Raw genomic sequence first — 21,294 nt, forward strand, 5'->3', positions numbered from 1 at the left:
TTCTTATCTGTTAAGTAGCCAGCTTGGCTCGAGCTTGGCATGCGCCCATGCCGTCCGCGTTCGGGAACGCCAGCTTAAAAGTCTTTTGTTTAGTGCCTTTGTTTCGAACACAATAGCGTCAACTTCACTGCACCCAATCGACCACGAAGCCATCGCTCCATGTAGCCAGCGTTCGGGAACGCCCGGATTAAGTCTTCCCTTTGTCTTGTGCTGAACACTTATACACAGTTGATTTCATGGAAGCTTAAAAAACGGACAAATTAGCAAACAAATGAAACCACCAAAGGCATCGCACTATTACGCGTTAGTAACGCTGTGATTACCTTAATTTGCGTCGACGATAGGCGTAATCAAAAAGTATATCCGAAAGAGTATTTATTCCCCTTACATGAGCGTGAGACCACTCTTGTAAGCAGCTTCTCAGGTGAAGCAAAATGTGTGTAATGAAGTGACAAGTGTATTAAGAAAAACATTCACAATAGCTAGGTAGATTGACGGAAACTTGACACCCATGGCCGTGCCAGCCAGGCAACAGGCTGGTGGAAATTTCCAGGCACTTCAAAGCAGGTTTGCCGCCAGGCAAAACCGCAGGGTAAAGGAATTTGCGTACGCGCTGAATGGGTCGTAAACATCGTGTCAATTGCATGGGGCCTGGGAACAGGGGCTATGTATAGTAACCCTGTGCTGTATAATATACAAATAGTGAATGGTCACGAGTGCAATGGTACGAGATTTCGCATGAGGTGAAAGATAGAGGCGCTCTATTCAACGAGGCGAAGCCGAGTTGAATAGTGCGCCTCATCTTTCACCGAGTGCGAAATCTCGTTCCATTGCACGAGTAAAGACCATACACTATTTGATTTATACAACGTCCAAGTAGATCTTTTTGGTCTAAGTAGGCCTAGAAGTCTATAGGGCCTATATGTATGAAAAATATAGCCATACTTACATGTGGATCCACTGCGATTCTCTTTCTGGCTTGTGCAATCAGTGTAGATACAGGTCACAGCTATACTAGCGCTGATGAATACACGTACACTAGCACTACGTAGGCCTACGTACGCGCATGCATGTACCGCACACGTACCTGCGCTAGCTGCATGCGATCCTCAATATGCAACACACAGTACACGCAGTACCGTACATTATTTCTCGAACCGTGGAATAGAACGAAAAAATCGAACCAAGTTGCACGCAAAAATAGAACCAAAATTGCACGGCGCGTTGAATGAAGTGCTTATTTAATATCACGTCACCAACAATCCTCCAATCAAATTACAAGGATCTACTTGGACGTTGTATAATACGAGCATGCTGATGGAGACACGTGCTGGAGTTGGCGAGAGCTAGCTGATGAGAGCTGCCTGCCTGAAACCAGGGAGGTGCATACACATCTGGCTCTGCTGAAACTATGGAGCTATAGTACAGTAAAGTCGACACGATAAAAAAGTCCCGATTTTTGCCTTTGTTATTCCTTGAAAATTTCTTCGTCTTAGTCGACAACTCGCGTAAGTCGACCTGATTTTTTAGTGCCAACTGAGCTGAAACACATGTTTATTCCCTCGTCTAAGTCGACATATTTTTTTTTCACTCAAAATCTTATCGCCATTCTCTGAAAAAGAATTGTCCCGGGAGTCGGTAATTCGCTAGTGTACGGCGTGGTAGCGTTCGCGCCATGCGTCCATTGTCTTGTACGCCAGAAATGAAAGGGCATACATTCATTTACATTCTTTGGAGAATTACATGTAGTTGCCTACCCAAAGCAGTTCACTTTCCCCCTTTTCTCCTGCTCGTTATTCTCAAAACGCACAAACTGTGTACACATAAAGGTCCTAGTAGAAAATCATTATCAGAACATGATACACGTGTAGGTGTTTCTGTTTAACCGAATATTCTAACGTTAATTATTCCGAAGCGTTAATAGAAACCTGGGCCCTTTTTTAGAAAAGTAATCAAATGCAACTACATGTAATTAAATGCAACTGAAAATTAAATGCAGGTGTATCAAATCACGAGCAACTTTGCACATAAACGCAAGTGCGTTGCTGAAAAGGCTTGCGTTTGATAATCATATGAAACTAGAAAATAGTTGTACAAACCTGAAACTCAATTGCGTTGAAACGCAACTCTTAAAGTCAAATGAAGTCCATCAAATCACGCGCAACGCTGTATTCAAACGCAAGAGCGTTGCAGGGAAGACTTGTGGTTTTCGTAAGAAACTAGAAACTGTGGTTAAAAGCATCTACGGAGGTGCGTTATTGTTGAAAAGTCTTGCATTATTTTGTTTGTTTTTTTCGTACGCAAAAATAAAAATTAAACGCAGCTCTGAAAATCAAATGCAATTGCAAGTCCTTGTGATCACGCGGAACGCTGAATAGACTTGCGTTTGATAATCGTACGTAACTTGGTGAAAATTGTAGGGAACTTCTTTAAAACTCAGTTGCGTTTCAACGCGATTCTATAAATCAAATGCAAGTCCATCAAATCACACGCGACGCTGTATTTAAACGCAAGAGCATTGCCGAGAAGACATGCAGTTTTTGTACGAAATTATAAGAAACTGCGTTTAAACGCATCTCTAAACATCTACGGAAGTGAGTTATTGTTGAAAAGACCTGTATTATTTTTTACTTCGTACGCAAAATTAAAAATTAAACGCAACCCCAAAAATCAAATGCAAGTCCATCAAATCACACGGAACGCTGAAAAGACTTGCGTTTGATAATCATCCGACACTAGAAAATTGTAAGAAACTTAAACTCAATTGCGTTTAAACGCAATTCTAAAAGTCAAATGCAAGTCCATCAAATCACAAGCAACGCTGTATTTAAAACGCAAGAGCGTTGCAGAAAAGACTTGCGGTTTCTGTACGAAACTAGAAACTGCGTTTAAACGCATAAAAATCTATACGGAAGCGTGCTATTGCTGAAAAGACTTTAAGAATCATATTTTTTTTATTTCGTAACGGAACTTTCGCCGTGACCGAACTTAGTCTGCACTAGCAGGGGAAAGACATCGCAACATTTACACGTTTCAAACTACCGAAACGCATCGTGCTTCACACGAAATGTCAGTGAAAAAATAGTAGCAAATTATTGTTACTGCAGTTCGCTATTCCGAAGGTTTAAATCTCAGTCCAAAGTTAAATAAGTCCGACGATGGAAAGATATTCATCTTTACGAAGGTTAGTAATCCGAAAGATGTCGTTTCCGGATTAACAAATTTTTCTTCTTCTTTTTATTTCAGACTGGCCCGCGCCGTACAGAGCGGTAATGTTGCGAATCGGAGCGCGAGAACAATTAATTTTCAGAGTATGGCAATAGAAATTTAAACAAAACAAAATCACATGGCGACTTAGGGAAGGAAAATCACACATCCTATTTCAACTCAGTCGGCACTGAAAAATTATCTCGACAGAATCATACGAAATCACACGCATATCTTCACAGCAACGCACTTGCATTTAAATCGCAAAGTTGCACGTTGGGGAATATGCGTTTGTTTTTTCAAATCAAATTTAAAACGTACAGTGTCTAGAAACGGGTCCAGGTTTCGGATCCCGCTCTTTCAAAATCTCTCAAGAGATTTGGGTTTTGTGCAATGCCGTTACTAATCCGCGTGTGCTTGTTTCGCAATAAAACTCGAATGAAGATGTACACAGCGATAGAGGCTCAGCTCAGTAGATACCTGCCTCCAGTGACGATATTCATGTATACAACAAAAGAGTTTGTGAGCCCATTAGCGCAATGTCTATTCATGACTATGTGTAGCTGGTGCCCGATCGATACTTTCATTGTTTGATGGCACATGACTATTGTTAAATTGACCATGGAAAGGGGATACATGTATAGGCCTACAGCTTGACTGCTTCCGCACAGGAGGAATACCAACCTGTCCATTCTCAAGTCGACCTGCAAAGAGAATCTCGCTTTTGAGCATTTCAGGTTCTTGGAGATGTGGAATTGGGTTGTGTAAAGCTAAAAGCCGCGTTTACACCATGTTCCCGGCAACCACGGCAGTCACATTTCAGGCCATCAAGGACAAAACGGGACGGACGTGAAACAACGCTGTGAGACGAGATAGGCAAATGTGACAGGCCGTGATTGCCGTGATTGATATTCGTTGATGTGACAAATAAATACGATTCATTAATCCGAAACCGCACGAATTTTGTGATTCTAAAGGTGCATTTATCGGGATATGAAATTAATTACGTTACTCTGAAAACGAATAACACAACTTGTTCCTTTTAATTTCTGGGATTAACAAAACATCAGAAAGCAAAGCTTATTTAATTTTCGGATTTTTAGTCTGACATTGGGGGTTAGTAGTTCGGAAAATAAGTATTGAAAATCTTTGAGGCAAGAAAATACGTTGAATTCTTATTATGGCATCGTTATTCCTTTGCCTTATGTTCATTATTCCGAAAGAAGAATAAGGTTCGTAAATCTGATGGTTCTTTTTGCAAAACCCGCAAAACACGCAAATTTGATATGCCTTAACTAATAAATTTGTTAATCCAAAATTGTATTAGGGCTCGTTAATACCATTTGTGGCATTATTCCGAAGGTTCGTAAATGTGAGAATGAATTACGTGCATGGTACGAAACTTATATCATTTTTGGCCAAAAGAAAATTAAAAACGCCGAATCTTTTCCTGTGACGGGAATATGGGTTTATTTCTGAACGTGACATCGTTTACTTCTTTGCACGATATTCATCATTCCGGAAAAAAAAAAAAAAAAAAATTCAGATGGTTCATTCATCCGAAAATGGAAAAAAGGTGGGTCGTTTATCTTTTAAGGAATTATCATATTCGTGGTAAGAAACTTCGTTTTCGAATCAGCTATATAACGTCCGAAATTTCAAAACTTATAAGAAAAGCGAACCTTCAGCATATTAAAATAGCGAATCATAACAGTTTTTTTTTTGTTTTTTTTTTTAATCGAGCAGTGTGGAATAACAAATATCTGACATTTATTTTAGCATGGTATGGAGCAGAATGTTACTGCTATTCACTTCCAAAAGTAAAAGCAATCATCTGACATTTATTCTGGCATCTTCTGAATGTTATTGCTATTTACTTTCGAAAGTAAAGCAAATATCCGACATTTATTTAATCACCGTATGGAATTGAATATTACTCTGATTCATTTCCGAACGTCAGAGGAAACATTCGACATTTATTTCAGCAACTTCCGGAGCTGAATGTTATTGCTATTTATTTTCGAACATAAAAGCAAACATCAGACATTTATTTTATCATCATACGGAGTTGAATATTATTATTATTCATTTCCGAACGTTAAAGCAAACATTCGACATTTATTTCAGCATCTTCCGGAGCCGAATGTTATCCTTAATTCATTTCCGAATGCAAAATCAATATTATCTGACATTAATCTAAGCACCGTACGGAGCTGACTCTTACCGTTATTCATTTCCAAAAGTATAAGCAAACATCCGACATTTATTTTAGTATCATACGGAGTCGAATATTACCGTTATTCATTTCCAAAATTAAGAGCAAACATATGACATTTATTTTAGCATCTTACGGAGCCGATTGTTACCGCTGTTCATTTTCGAAAGTAAAGGCAAACATCCGACTTTTTTAGTGGCCCGATCGGGCCACCAAAATCTTCATTTCTGAAATTTTGGTGGCCCGACGTGCGTTTTTAGTGGCCCCGAGCCACCGGGCCACCGTAAGTGTGGAGCCTTGACTAATGTCATCGAAAAGTAAACCAGAATGCAACTTCTCGCTTGTGAATTATTGCTTGTGAATAATCGCAAAACTTTGGCAAAACTTTTGGAATACCAGCCCTGTTCATGACGCTTGGAAACTGCGAGTGGAGAGAATTTTGCGAACTGGTACAATGTTACTCCGTATCATATAGCGTAGGCGACTGTTCATGACACTTGGAAACTGCGAGTCGAGAGAATTTTGCGAACTGGTGCAATGTTACTCCGTATCATATAGCGTAGGCGACTGTACTTGACGATTAAAAATGCATGTGGAGTCGCAATCGTTTGTAAACTGTCTGAAGTGCGCGATTTCTCTCACCCTGTTTTTTGCCACGCGATTTATTTTTAACTGGCAAGAACGATGTGGAATTCTGGCGTCCACCGTAAATTGTGCACTTGCCGGCGCAAATTGTTCTTTTCATAGGTGAAGCCGTGCGCGGAAGGCACGTGGTTGGGATAATCCTTGCGTTCCTAAAGCGGAAAGGAACGCCATGAATGCGACTTGTGAGCAAGTCCGTTCTGTTGCGTCCAAGGAACGCCCTCATTAGGCTGATGAATAGAGGGATTAAGCCCCCCATTCTGCATGCAGGAGGAATAGGGGCGTCCCCTAACAAAAGGAGGAACGCGAGCGTTCCCCATGCGGCCGAACGCTCGTGAAATTAAATCTGTCACGCCTTAAGTATCTAATATGAATTGCACAATTTACAGACTACATTGTAGTATACATTAACAACTATTTGAAGTGAACAATTTGAACATGATGAATGTGGATGCCTATGGGAGAAATTTGAAGGAAGTGGTTTTGTTGAATGCTGTTTCAGACATATTGTAGGTTTGAATTCAAATGCTTCATCAGATATTAAGTTATATGGTAGATATAATTGAACAAGGGAGGAAGAGAAGGCAAAAGGCAAAGTGCAGGTAGAATATATATTATCTTATCTATCATAGCCATGTGAAGTACATTGTCAATTCACATTCCAAATTCAAATTAATTTTATTACAAATGAAATACAGTCATTTTTTTTTCAACACAATAAGACATACAGTGTGTACATCTGAACATAATTGAAAGTTATATGTACAATGGGCTGTCAACAGATTAAAGAAAAGAATAAAACACATTGATTTGGGGCTACTCAGGATAGTGAAATGAAATGATCTGACTGAATTATGGTACATGTATTGGGATTGTGAATGCAGAGGACTGTCATCAAATAAACATATAGCTTGAAGATGCAACAGCCTTAAAAGAGAAAAAAATGGGCAAAACATAAGATATTCATGTCAGACATGAGAGTGAATACCAAGGGAAGACATTTTAAGGGAAATTGAAACAGGCATGCAATATTTTATGATATTTCGGACACATTTTTTTGTGTTATTCATTCAAATGCCTCATCAACTATTAGATTATATGAGGACTATGATTAGAACAAGAGAAGAAGAGAAAGAAAAATACAACCCAAAATTGCATCTTGACAAACTGGAGAATGGTGCATATGTCTGTTCCTGATGATGCCTTGTAGAGTTGTGAAATTTTCTTGCAGTCATAAAATGGTTAATGAAACTTTTGAGAGAAACAGTGTCTTCATAAAAGTGACAACCAAATAGTTTAACAAAGTTTGAACAATTTTTCAGAGTACAAAATTTTAGTTAGCTCTCAAGAGGGGTTGATGTTTCAAAATACAGTATGTTCAACATAGCAGTAGTCCATTTTGCATGGCAGTGCTATATGCAATATGTGATGTGCCCCATGAGTGAAGTGCAGGTAATGTACATACAATACAAATTATACAATGTATTGTGGCCTGTCTAACCAGGCAGCAACACTCACAGCAGACAGCAGCTTAAGGATGCCTTCCCAAACAAACCTGACTCGGACATTTCCCTAGAGGCCCAACAGAGGGCACTCCTCAGAGCACAGCAAGAGAAACTTGAGGAAATGCGTAAAGGTCAGGAGGCTATGCATGCTTGTTGTAGGCCTTTAAAGACACAGTAAAACCTATATAGGCAATATCTGGCAGGAAACCACTTTGATCTAAAAATATAAAAAAAATAAAAAAAAATATAAGTATATGATAAAGCTAATCAATAATCTACAAATATTCTAAATAATTTAGAGAGGGACCAGAAGGACACCTGTGGCAAAGTGTGTTTTTCATGACTTTAACCTGGTTACATGCACATATGGATTACTACCTTTCTGACGCTAAGGACTTCTTATGGGCAAGAGAAACTTTAAAACTTTGTGGTTCAGAACAAGATTGCCTGAAGCTGTTGTTACAAAGTGTTGTAACAAGTAGCTTGAGACTTAAAAGTTGACATAATCCAAGCACTGGCATAACAGTATTGAAAGGAACAGTATTTGCAAAGTGATATGAATTACCAAAACGCTGGAAAGTTTATTACAAATTCATTTTAAATTGATTAAGCATGATCTAAAGCTGACTTAGTAATAGATGCCACTGATAAGACATAAACTATATCTGCATCAATCTTTAAATAGGAAATAGAGTAACACTTTTATTTAATTACAAGCACAACATACATACCCTGGTACTCTCTGTGTAAACAATATCTTTTTATCACTCCACATCAGCCATGCTATGAAATACCTTTCCTGCCAGAATGCCTTTGCCTTTACTGTGACTTGGAAGTTATCCTACACTTCAATTGTTCTACATGTAGTTCAAGACTAACAAAAAAGGGGAATCCACTCTAACTCTGGGATGCACACTGCCTGGTTTCTCATTTTGGCGATGAAGATGATTGAATATTCTTTATCATAGTTATCCATGCTTATAAATCACTGAGACATCTATGTACTGTATTCTTTAACTCTTTTTAAGTTTTCAGACAAAATCCTGTTATAGTCAGTTTATGAGTTGCATTATCTCACTTAGATCTGCAGCAGCACTCAGTTTGTTTCAGTCATTTTAATGTTATGTGGCATGTAACATGCATGCAACACAATTCAACTCATAATAAGACTCTAAATTTATATTGCATGTAGTGTCCCTGAAATCCTGATATGGAGTTGAGAAACCTAGATGATACTGCATTTCCAGTGGAATAAGTAATGAAGAAATAACTCCTTCATTATTACAGACTGGATCCCTCTGTTTTTGCCTGTGTTGTTATTTGTATTTATCACCATAATAGCCCTAGTCTTAAACACATATGAATTGTGTCAAGCTTCACTGGTGTTTAATCATTCATTTAATCTCTCTTCATCATTCCTATGTGGTGGTCCTTTTCTTTTCACTAGTTTACCAATCATACTTCCGATCAGAAGATAACATGAACGCCCAGAAAGACTTCTTTGTTACAATGCCCAAGCAAAAGCAGTCCTTGAGTAAGCATGGTGGCTATGGATATCTTTCCTTCACACATTCAGCCAATGCAGCCTTGATTTTGTCTTCATCACTTCTCTAATCACAGCACAGGTCTTTTTTATTCTCACCTATATAACCAAAGTAGAGCATAGCTATCTATCTATGGGTCCATCCTGACTGTTTTGATAACAACTTGTGAATGCGATAAATATCTAGATAAGTTCACTCTTAACCAACTTCAACAGAATTTGCTCCGAGGAATTTTGATAAGAATTAAAAACTTATCAAGGCTTCAAACACTTCCAGTAGTGATGATAAGTTTGAAATTCTGCATATTGACTAATTCTCAAAGGACTATATTCTAATAATGTATCAGTGATTAAACAGAATACTTTGTATTGGAATAGTGATTCCAATATTTGAAAAGTGATTTAAAGCCTGTAATAACAGCTATTGAATGTGTAGTCACTCACAAACAATAAATGTTCAAAGGACTATATTCTAGTAATATATCAGTGATTAAACAGAATACTTTGTATTGGAATAGTGATTCCAATATTTGAAAAGTGATTTAAAGCCTGCAATAATAGCTATTGAATGTGTAGTCACTCACAAACAATAAATGTTGAGATATTCAATAATCACTTGAATTGATCATTGGATTATGATTCATTAACTTTATCATCAGTAGTTAGATTCATATTTTCCATTTTAAAAAAATTTAAGGACTCTTCTATTATGCAGAAAGTTGTTGCATGGAAAAGATGTGTCTTATAAATATTATATATTATATAATAATATAAGGTATTGTAGCTCACCTTCTACTGTACATATTGAGAAAACAGTTTGCTTTATTAGATGTATCAAATATTTCTTTGTCTGAAATATCTTTAACAAACAGTACTTTACTTTAGTCGTGTTCAAAAAAAGATGTGATCATGTGTTTCAAAATTCAGATTGTGGAGTAAAATGACTTTTTCATGAGCAGCTGAATGATCCTCACTCACACACAATATGGAACTTTTCCCTTTTCCCTTTTTGTTTTGTGGTTTTCTCTATGTAGTGTTTAGACAAGGTAAACTTATAAATTACAGTAATGCCTAGATTGTTCTCTAGAAAATAAAAGAAATGTACCTTCATAGCTATCTGCATAAATATGTTGTCAATGTAAGATGTTTAGTTTCTGGAAATTTATGTTTAAATGTGAACATGTGAACCAGTGAAATAGTTACAATTACATTTTGATGAAATTAGCAAGTAATTTCGTGAGGGCAATGTGATCATTGATGAGCAATGTATACATTCAGAACTAACTATGTGGTGAACACTAAGAGGGGAAGACTTCCACTACACTTTGTTTCATCGTTTCTTTATTCCTTGTTTTGTTGAATTTTCTCAATCAAAAATACTTGTGACTTTTGAAAGATTCAGATGCACATAAATATTTTTTGTCATACCTATAAGTGCTGTGATTCCTGATGCTGTTATTTAGCAATATATTTTGGGTACAAAGGTTCACTCTTGTTTCACTGATGAAAGGAGAAAGTGTTTGCAGTTCCAGTAGAATAACATAATGTGATTAAGCGTATGAAAAAGAAAAAAGTATTATGTGTTTGTTTTTCTGTGAGGTAAAACAGAATCAAGCCCAAAATCCTAGCTCACTTTACTTCATGTTGCTGTTCATTTCCATTCCGTTCCATTTTTTTTATACCCCCGCCACATGTAGTGTGAAGGGGGTATATAGTAATCACCGTGCTGTTGGTCGGGCGGACGGGCGGACGGGCGGGCGGGCGGGCGGAAATCTTCTTGCGTCACGAACTCCTCCTACAGTTTTGAAGCAATTTAAATGAAACTTAGGGTAAATGATGATATTGAGGTATAGATGTGCAATATTTGATTTAATATTTAATATAACTAAAATTATTCTGTTTCCAATTCGACAAGTGCACAAACTTGGTATTAACGTCATTGCCCTCATGACATCACATACTATAAAGCGACACTAGGGGCGGGGTATTAATCACCTCCAGTGATAATTCTAGTTTTTAAATGTAAGTGCTGATATCAGATTAGTTTTTCACATGTGACCAGTCATCACTTTCCTTTTTTCTTTTTCTTTTCTTTTTCTTTTTTTTTTGTGGCTATATTGTGATCACCTGTAGACACAGCCATCTGTACAACTTCTAGAGTACATACACATCACACCTCTTTTTTATTTTATTCATATGGGTTAGACATCGGGTCTTGTTTTGATAAGTTTTGTGATTTGGTGAATATACATTGTAGTAGACACAGGTGTCTCCTTTCTTTCAAGTAAGTTCTGACTAGAACAGAGCATTGTAGTACTGTGTTTCCTTTATTTAAACTCTGTCGCTACCATTAGGAACCTTTTTCAAATCAGTGTCGTCGAGATGATAGTTGTGGAGGGGTTACCAGAAGGGAACTGCTACATTGTGTCTTGCTGAAGTCCATATGATCACAATGGCTTTAATTAAGTTATTAAGTTTGCATGATATGTTAAAGAGTGTGTACAGTTCTGGTCGAGGTGAGGATTTAGCTTTTAACGTTTTGCGAGATATTCAGAAACCACTCTATGAGATGTCAAAGAGCATGCAGTTCTCAGGGGTATCAAATGTTTATTCGATGAAAATCGGTTTTGAAATGGCCGAGATATCCAAAAACAAGGTGAAACAAAGAGATCCTAATAAAACTGTGGCATGTCGCCTTTCATTATTAGCACTTTTTTGGATATCTCAGCCATTTGAAAACCAATTTTGATCAAATAAACGTTGAATCCTTCTTAAAATTTCATGCTCTTTCAAATTTCATAAGAGGCTTTTTATTATCTCACTTAGGAATGTTCAAAACATGAACCCCCACCTCAACCAATACTGTACTGTCCCTTTAAATGGCAAAACTTTACTTACATTCTTACTCTGTTTTTAACATATTTATTTCTTCCTCTCTCTCATTTACCATACTTCTGCAATTTGCTGATCTAAACAACATATCAGATAATCCTAAAGTCTAGTCTAGACAAGACTTGCATATTGCCATTCATACTATTATTTTTATTCATAGTCTCTGCTCTCTATTTCTTATCAATATTTCATGTAAAGCATAGCAGTGCTGAAAGTTTATTTGCTTGGATGAATTTTTGCATAACATAATGCAACAGCCTACTATAGCTATTGAAATGTTCATGTGTGTAGAGTTGTGTATGTAAAAATGTGTGTCAGCTGATGATACTCTTTCGTACGCAGTCTCCCCCTACCTTGGTTAGCACAAAGACAACCACCCAGAACAACATTACCTTGCTTTACCAGTCAAAATTCTTTTTGAAAGGATCGTTTGAATGGAATACATTTCTGAGCTGGAAATATCTTTCCTCTATACACATTTAACTTGCCAATTATGGCTGCATTCAAGTTTAGGGATTTTTGAAATACTTTGGAGATTTTAATGAATACATGTACCTCTCAAGTAGATCTTAGACCATTACACAGATTGTGTTATTACTGATTAACTAATAACATGCTCCTGAATTAATATACATTTACAGGCAAACCTACAACAGCCACAGCAGTGCCTAACATGAATACCATTGGCAGGGTAAGTTTGCTGTTATTCAAGTATCAATAGTTGATGAATCTCTCTTGTGTTTCAAGACTTCAGACAAGTTTCACATTGATGATGAAAAAAAAAAAAAAAATCTGTGATGCTGTACATTAGTATTTGTACAGCTTGACCTCAGTTATTTTGACAGAATACTGCTTATTAGTGCCATGAACTTAATGATCATACTCTTCAGCTGAGAGAGTACTTTCAGACTTGCTGTATATGGCTTTTAAAATCATGTGGTGTTGATATAAAAAGAATCAAACTGACAACAAGTATTTCCATGAATGTAAGCTTACTAAAGGTAAACAATGGCTGCACATCTTACAATAGGCTCACTGTTAATTCAGTAGTCCATATTGCAGGGCTGTGACCTCATCTCATTTTTGTTCTTTTGGTTTATTTTTATGCCTCCGCCACGAAGTGGTGCCGGTGGCATTATGTTTTCGGGTTGTCCGTCCGTCCGTACGTACGTCTGTACGTACGTCCGTCCGCATTCGTTTACGCGATAACTTGAGAAATATTGACTGGAATTTTACCAAACTTGGTCCAAGTATAAAGTATGATGGGGCAATTATTTGATTAGATTTTGGGTGAAATCGACCAAAGGTCAAAGGTCAAGGTCAAATCATGAAATTGTATCCGTTTATGCGATAACTCAAGACTGGATCGAGTAAATTCAACCAAACTTTATTTGAAGATGATGTATGATGGGACAATTACATGATTAGTTTTTTAGTGAAATCAGACAAAGGTCAAAGATCAAGGTCAAATCCTAAAATTTATCTGTTTATGTGATAACTCAAAACTGGATGAAGCAGCTTTCACCAAACTTGGTCCAAGTATGATGTATGATGGGGAAATTAGTTGAGGAGATTTTAGTGACATTGGCAAGAGGTCAAAGATCAAAAGGTCAAGGTCAAATGCTAAAAATGTTGCTATTTCCCCCATATCTATGCAATGCCCGAAGGTATTTTATTGAAACTTAGTGTAGACATGTACTTCTGCATAAAGATTCTCCAGAGAGAGTTTCATGTCATAAGGTCAAAGGTCAAAAGGTCAGAGGTTAGGTGAAAATGTAAACAATTTCACTTTTCCCGCAAATGGTTCAATGTATCTTCATGGAACTTGGTACATATGCATGTACTGACTGGCAGGGATCATCTAGGGAATTTAGGGGTCATGGGTCAATAGTCAGAGGTCAAAGGTCAAAGTCATCTCCTCAAAATTTTACTGTTTTCCTCATATACTACCGTAGTATATGCAGTGCTTCCATTATTAGTTTTAAAACTTAATATATACATGTATTACCTAATGGAGATTCTCTGCGAAATTTCCAGCCAGAAGGTCAAAGGTTAAGGGTCAAAGGTCAGGTTTAAATGACCAAAAAAATCTATTTTGTACTGTAATTACGCTCTTTCTTCATACCTTGAAAATTACTCAATGCATAAATATACATTTTATATAACAGGGTTGGTCAAAAGTCAAGTAAAAATCCTCAATTCCCCAAATATGTGTACCTGCACTCTTAGGCAATTATAGCAAACCCAGTTTGAGGAAAGTGAACATTTAAGACATTTCTGACAAGCCTGTCATATCAATATTTTGCCAGTTATGTGAAACTGTCATCACACATTGTGAAGACATTGTACTATACAACTATTGGGAGAATCATGCATTATGGCGGAGGCATCAGTCGCCATAGCGACATTTCTAGTTTTTATGCCTCCGCAACGAAGTGGCCGGAGGCATTATTTTATTATTATTTTATTTTATTTTTTTTTTTTTATTATTATGTTTTTGGGTCGTCCGTCCATCCGTCCGTCCGTACGTCCTGTTTTGTTTTTGTCGATATCTCAAGAACCGTGTGGTGGTTTTACATCAAACTTGGTATGAGGGTATATCCTTGGGGGATAATACTTTGTGTGGATTTTAGGGTCACAGGGTCAAAGGTCAAAGGTCACAGGTTATTTTGTGAAAAAAAAATTGAAATTTCATGTTTTTCTCCATATCTCACAAATGGTTCAAGGTATCTTCATGGAACTTAGTATATATGCTAGTACCGATGGGCAGTGATTATCTAGGGAAGTTGGGGGTCATGGGTCAAAGGTCAGGGGGTCAAAGGTCAAGGTCAACTCCTCAAAATATCACTACTTTCCTTAAAATGCAATATGCCTGAAGGTTTTTTTTTTTTTTTGAACTTGATGTATAGCATGTATTACCCAATATATATTTTTTGAGAAGTTTCTTGCCAAAAGGTAAAAGGTCAAGTGAAAGTGCTAAATTGTGTGGCGCTCCGTCGGAATGAGTCAAAAGTCGCAAAAAATGAAATCGTAGTTATGCCTATAAGTGAATTCTACAGACTCTAAGCTTTACACTGATATGTAATACAACTTATTTCGACATCCCTATAGATCATAAAAACGAATATTAACCACGTTTGTTATGTCAGTTGATTTTCTAAATAACGGAGAAAATCGTTCTCAAAGTTCAGGCTATGTTCAAGCTCACAACCTGTTTCTTTCACGGGACGAAACAATACAACTGTCCTGCTTAGCGACGGCGTTTACGCTCCATCGCACGCACTACCGTATAAGGCGATAGCTTGGGTATGTAAGATAATCAACCAATTGCAGGACAGGTCTATCATTAACGATTCTGACCAATACGGCAGCCCGAATGTAAACTTCGGCGCGTTTGTGTCCGTGCCGCTGCCGCCGCATGGATGAGTCGGTACGCGTTGTGTGTCGGCTGCGTTGTGGTTTGCCGCAAGTTTTTAACTCACAAACAATAGGAAACAGTAGAAAGAAAAGAAGGCACGCAATGCGTCTTACGAGAAGCATCTTTTAGCGAGGGCGTTGATCGCTTCCATTCTCCTCCCATGCTGTTGTCAATGGAAACTAAAGAGGATGCGTTTAGCAAGTACCAATACCTAAATAGAACCTGAGAACCTATTGTAGGCGTGCCCTTATGAGAAGCGTCTTTTAGCGAGGGCGTTCATCGTTTCCATTCTCCTCCCATGTTGTTGTCAATGGAAACTAAAGAGGATGCGTTTAGCAAGTACCAATACCTAGTAAATAGAACCTGAGAACCTATTCTAGGCGGGGGTTCAAAAGACAGCATCTGTAGAAAAAGTCAATGAAGTTGATTAACGATAGTCGTCTTTTGAGATCGTGTTCTTTGCGTGTACTTAAAACCCTCAAATTACGCACATGGTCGTAATGTTGCAGAGCATCAAAAACTGCTTTCGCGTCTGTTCTGCTGCAGCTGTATACAGCCGTAACATTATGAATTCCCACCATATTAAAGGCACATTTCCTTTATAGGCGTTGCGTGCACAGTAATTATCGCTTTAATATCACGCTTGCCAATGCTGCATATTATACGTATCAGAAGCAAAGGTTGATGTAGGCTTGACAGCTTCACGTTGGGTATACAATGATTGTGTCATAAATATACTTCTTATTCTCAGTCACTTTTCTAATAGCATAGCATATAAAAGATCATTAACTTGTAGCTTAAGCTAAATGATTTATATTTTTTTTATATCACATTTGCAGTTACAATCTTTCTGCGTTTGAGAAGTGGATCATAATTATATAATAATACTGATAAATATTCGGAATTAATACTTAGGCCTTCTTTACTTCGTTTTGTATTCACAATCAGAAAAAAATGATTGCTTGATTACTTTCGGGTAAAGGAACTACCGGAAAGGAACCGCATTTAATTTTCTTGTTAATGAACCTAAGCTAATAGCGAACCATATTTCATTGTGTGATTAACGAACCTTCAGAATAATCAATTGTATTACCCCCCCAGGAAAAAAAAAGCATTTCAATGTCATGCGTTGTCAATAGTGATAAAAGGCCCGTTTTTATTTCGTAATGTGTCTCAGTACTCTTGTGCTTATTTCTAAGGATGTGCCTCTCTTAATGATTGCGATTGATGTTCAACTATTTCTTTCACGCAAGCTTGAACAGGAGGAAGGTAAAATTCAGGCAAGGAGACCAGTTTTCTTCCATGAGATGCAATCATTAAGACACATCTATTCACGAAAGTTGTGTGATTGCTTATGTGCTAAAGAATTGTGTCCATTACATGAATCAGGCACTATACAAAACGGTTGAAATCTACTGAAAGTCGAACTTCGTTTTGTTTTTGTTTTTTTGTTTTTTTAAATTTCATTTCAATTTTAAGCGGGGATAGACTAGAAATTAGTTTGTCTATAATGGCAGGAGACATTACAGTTTTCCAGTTCATGCTCCGCATTTAAACAGTCGCCATATTTTCGTGGTCAGAATCAGATAATGGACACGTGATATATTATAAAAATGAAAATACAAAACAACGAACACGCTATTATGTACAAACATTATGAGCTTCAATGAATTAAATTTACCTGTGATATTCTGCATAAAAAACAAGCACGCCGATTAAATAACTTAATATAATTAATAGAGCACACAGCGATATCATGCATGGCAGATCAAATCAAGTTCAATTGGTGAGAAAGCTAAATGAAGTTAAAAAGTTGACTTCTTTTCGTTTCTCTTTCAAATGAAAACAGAATTACATTGTATATCTATTGAAGAGAATTGTCTCTGTTGCGAACGATCGCCATATATAGCACCGTTAGTCTTCTGCGCAAATCCGAATCCCTAAATACTTTAATTTTTGCTTGATAATGTAATAACCCTGCTTATAATTTCATAAAGGACTCGCAAATTCAAAGTTTCAAACCGTATACTAAAACATTATATTGTATACGGTGTATTTCAAAAAAAAATTTGAATGCGTTGCGTGTTAGCATGTTAATAGCACCAATCAGCCTTTTATTTTCCGTACGTAAAGCGCACAGAAACATAACCAAATGTTACAAAATACAGTGAAATGCATTGTACGGCGTGGTACTCAACACGTATATCCCATTCCTTTTTACTTTTATTTGCTTGAACCAAACCATGTGTCGTTTTCGTAGCGACATCACTAGGAATTAGAATGTATGAAGATAATCGTTACTCATTTATTTTGCGCTACTATTATAGCATTTACATTTTCCCACTTTTATTGACATGCATTACTATGTTACTGTATTGTTACGATTACGAATGTTGGTTATGAATTCAAAAGACTGGTTTATTAATCGAACTACAAAGGTAATAGCTGTTTTGAAAGTAGTTCGATACAAGTTCAAAACGCAATCGAAGTCATTGTCATAGGGGAACTGATAGCTGTAGAAAACTTGTTTAGGCTAGTAAAGATTGTCGTATAGGAAATCTTTGTAGAAAGTTTTGACTTAGGCCATCTTTTGATTATTTTGAGAAATTATATTAAGAATTATTTGTTTTGATTTTGTCAAGAATTAGTTTGAACCAGGAGAATAAAGAGGCGCGGTTACCCAAACAATGTCGTAGTTAAATTAGACATGATGGGTAAAGTGAATTCATGACTTGACTAATCCTTACTGAATTGATGATCACTTCTGTAAACCATCACTTATGTCTTGTAATCGTAGTCAAAATTCTTTTGAGCGATGAGACGAAAACCAACAAACAAAATGCCGTGTATCATTGCTCGAGATTCCAACATTTGGCGTCACCCGGCCAACAATAAGTGACAAATCAAATGGAATATTATGTTGTGGGATAGCAGACTGTGTTACGATTCTTAAATGTTTCGAGCAATTGTTTAAAAAAAAAAAAGAAGAGAAAATTAGGCGAAGTTCAAGAAATTAGAAAAAAGCACGTAAAAGTAGGCGATCATGTTTGATAATCAAAGTAAGAGATTACAATCGGCCGTGCGGATGTATAATTGCCTTATTTACATGTCTGATTTCTGTAAACTATGTGATATTTAAATTTAAGTTCCCTTCCCTCCTTCATAAAAGTTTTGTTGGGTTTTCGCTATAGGCATTTATTAGGAAACGCTGTAAAAACGACAACAAATGCCTACTATACATCAAGAGATGACCACATACATGAAACACAAAAATTCTCTACGTTCTGATATCAATCAACTGCTTGTGTGTTTGTTTGTTTGTTTGTTTGTTTTGAATTACCATGGTCTTTGTCGGGGGAAAGATGAAGAAAAGTAGTAGAGTGTATCACTCTCAAATCCGGATGATTGCGATAAGTGTGTATCCCCGCCCTTTCTATACAGGTAAACGATTTCAATATGTGATCATTGTATTAGCTCATAGATAAAGTATCATAAATTTTGCATGATCGTTCGTTGGAATTCATTTTTTCAGTGCGATTTGGGCGTCATGTCAATCACCACTTCATGAAATGGAGTGCATGTACATGTATCAAACGAAACTCGCTGGTCATGCAATCAATAGCCTTGGTCAGCTCACTATTATTGCGTAATTTTATAGCCCTCGCCGCTTGGCCGCCGACGCCGCCGCGCGCACCATGATTTGTTTTGTCTTCAATGGAGTCAAGAGCAATGCCTCATTAGCATACACCCTAGCAACGGAGGCGGAGTCTCGATCTGGCAAGAACAATAGGTGCGAAACGCAACGCAAAGGCGAGCGTTCGAAAAAAATGTAACCGAAAAAAATTGTCTCAGAAAAACTGTGATTTGGGACACTTATACTCATTTTTACACGCTGAAATTTTCTGTACAAACAGATAAAACATAAAGGAATCAAAATCCGTCATAAAAAAATTTCGACCCAAGCAGTGCTTCCCCTTCATTTTCGGCTCATTACGGGAAAACTCCCCGTGCGACTTATGACTCATTTCGTCGGAGCGCCACACAATTGCACTTTTTCCTCCATATCTCGAAAGTAACTCAAGGTATCATCATGAAACTTACATATTTATGCATGTTCTACCTGACAGTGATTCTCTGTGGAACTGTGAGGTCAAAGGTCAAAGACCAGGTTTAGATAATGCTATTTTCCCATTTGATACTGAAATTATACTTTTTCTCAATACCTTGAAAATTACTCAATGCATAAACTTATAACAGGGTCAAAAGTCAAGTAAAAATCATCAGTTCCCCAAATACCTGCACTCTGACATTTGAATAATTCATGCAATTGAACCTAGTTCTAGGAAAGTGAACATTCAGCACATTTGTGGCAAACCTGTCATTTTAATATTTTGCCAATTGTGTGAAACTGTCATCACACATTGTCAAGACATTGTACTATAGACCTATTAGGAGAACCATGCATTATGGCGGAGGCATATCAGTCGCCGTAGCGATATATCTAGTTTATATATATATTCCTTTGACACTGATGTTTGATGTCTTTCATGTAACAGTGCATGAATTATTAATACAAACTTTTGTCATGATGAATAGGAATCATGTGTAGTGGTAAAACTGAGCACCTTTCAGGCAGGATTGATTAAGGTTAACCTCATCTTTCTATCTCTTTTGTTTTGTTTTTCGCTGCAGGGGTCTCCCTCCATCCCATTGGACTCTGACAGTGCATTTATTGGCATAGACACTGGTGAAACCCATATGCCTGCACCATTGAGAAGCCGAATAGCTCCCTCTCCAGTCAATGCTGAAGACAGAAAGGTTTGCAACAGCATCAGCAACTTTTAGATATTTCACCATGAGGCAACAAGTTACCGCATCTTTGAATGTGCCTGTCATATGTGACCCTGCATTGCAAAACCAACAAAAAGTTGCCAGATATGGATTTTTAGTTAAGGGCAGATTCTGAAAGAATAGACTTTAAGCTTTAAAATGATGTATAACGGTGATTCAATTCAAATGGACTCTCCTAACCTATCTAAACATTAGAAAGAAAGAACACACTCCGGAAAAGTACATTATGTACTGAGAAAAGAGGCTTTGAAGTGTAGGGTCTATTCAAGCGCTTAATCTTACCGAGCCCATTTTTGTGCAATGAATGAGAAAAAAAAAAAACAGAATGTAAAACTCCATAGCAACAACACTGAAGGGATTGTCAGATTATGCTGAAACTGAGCATACTCTTTTAACACATTCTATTCATGACTGAATACCGTCTTTCACAGCAGTAGCATTATCCTTTCAAAAGCTATTAGAGTTGAAAGTGAAGTGTAAAGGGTTTCTAGGAAATGAAAAGGGGCCTCTAAGACATACAAATTTGTACCTAATCACACTACTCTTAAAAAAAAAAAAAAAAAAAAGAATATGTTCTGGGAAAACAGCTACTGCTAAGAACATAATTTCCTATTCGCTTTTTGATCGCAAACTTAAGAATAATGTTCAAAAATGTAGAAGAAGAATTGCTCATTCAGAAAGTATGAAAAACTCAAGATTGACTAAAAGTTAACCTGTTTCATCTATTTTAAGTCCTCACGTAAAATCGGGGCGTACGACTTTTTGTTTGTTTTGTGATGCAGAGTCACATATTATGGCTTTGATTTTATTGCATTAGCAATGTGTTACACAAATTAGAGAAATGGAGGGAGGACACTAAATATAAGAAACGGTTGTCACACAGTGTACTGCCTAAGCACAGAGAACCCTTTGACATAACACAGAAATTAAATGCTAATCTCAGCCATGTACAATACATTAGTCTCCACATGTGAATATACAGTTCCAATACATGTCATATTTACTGGATTATCAGGTAGGC

General features: G+C 37.1%; 1 protein-coding gene across 1 annotated transcript in view; it reads left to right on the forward strand.

Annotated features, from left to right (window-relative positions):
* LOC140233835 (uncharacterized) overlaps positions 1-21,294 on the forward strand; it is a 163,166-nt gene that overhangs the window by 118,640 nt on the left and 23,232 nt on the right. The window contains exons 49-52 of the mRNA XM_072313928.1: positions 6,363-6,375; positions 7,585-7,700; positions 12,646-12,695; positions 20,115-20,240. Coding sequence (XP_072170029.1) covers positions 6,363-6,375; positions 7,585-7,700; positions 12,646-12,695; positions 20,115-20,240 — 305 coding nt within the window. The remainder of the gene's footprint in view (positions 1-6,362; positions 6,376-7,584; positions 7,701-12,645; positions 12,696-20,114; positions 20,241-21,294) is intronic.

The sequence above is a fragment of the Diadema setosum genome, chromosome 10 (genome assembly GCF_964275005.1).
Source record: "Diadema setosum chromosome 10, eeDiaSeto1, whole genome shotgun sequence".
Classification (NCBI taxonomy): domain Eukaryota; kingdom Metazoa; phylum Echinodermata; class Echinoidea; order Diadematoida; family Diadematidae; genus Diadema; species Diadema setosum.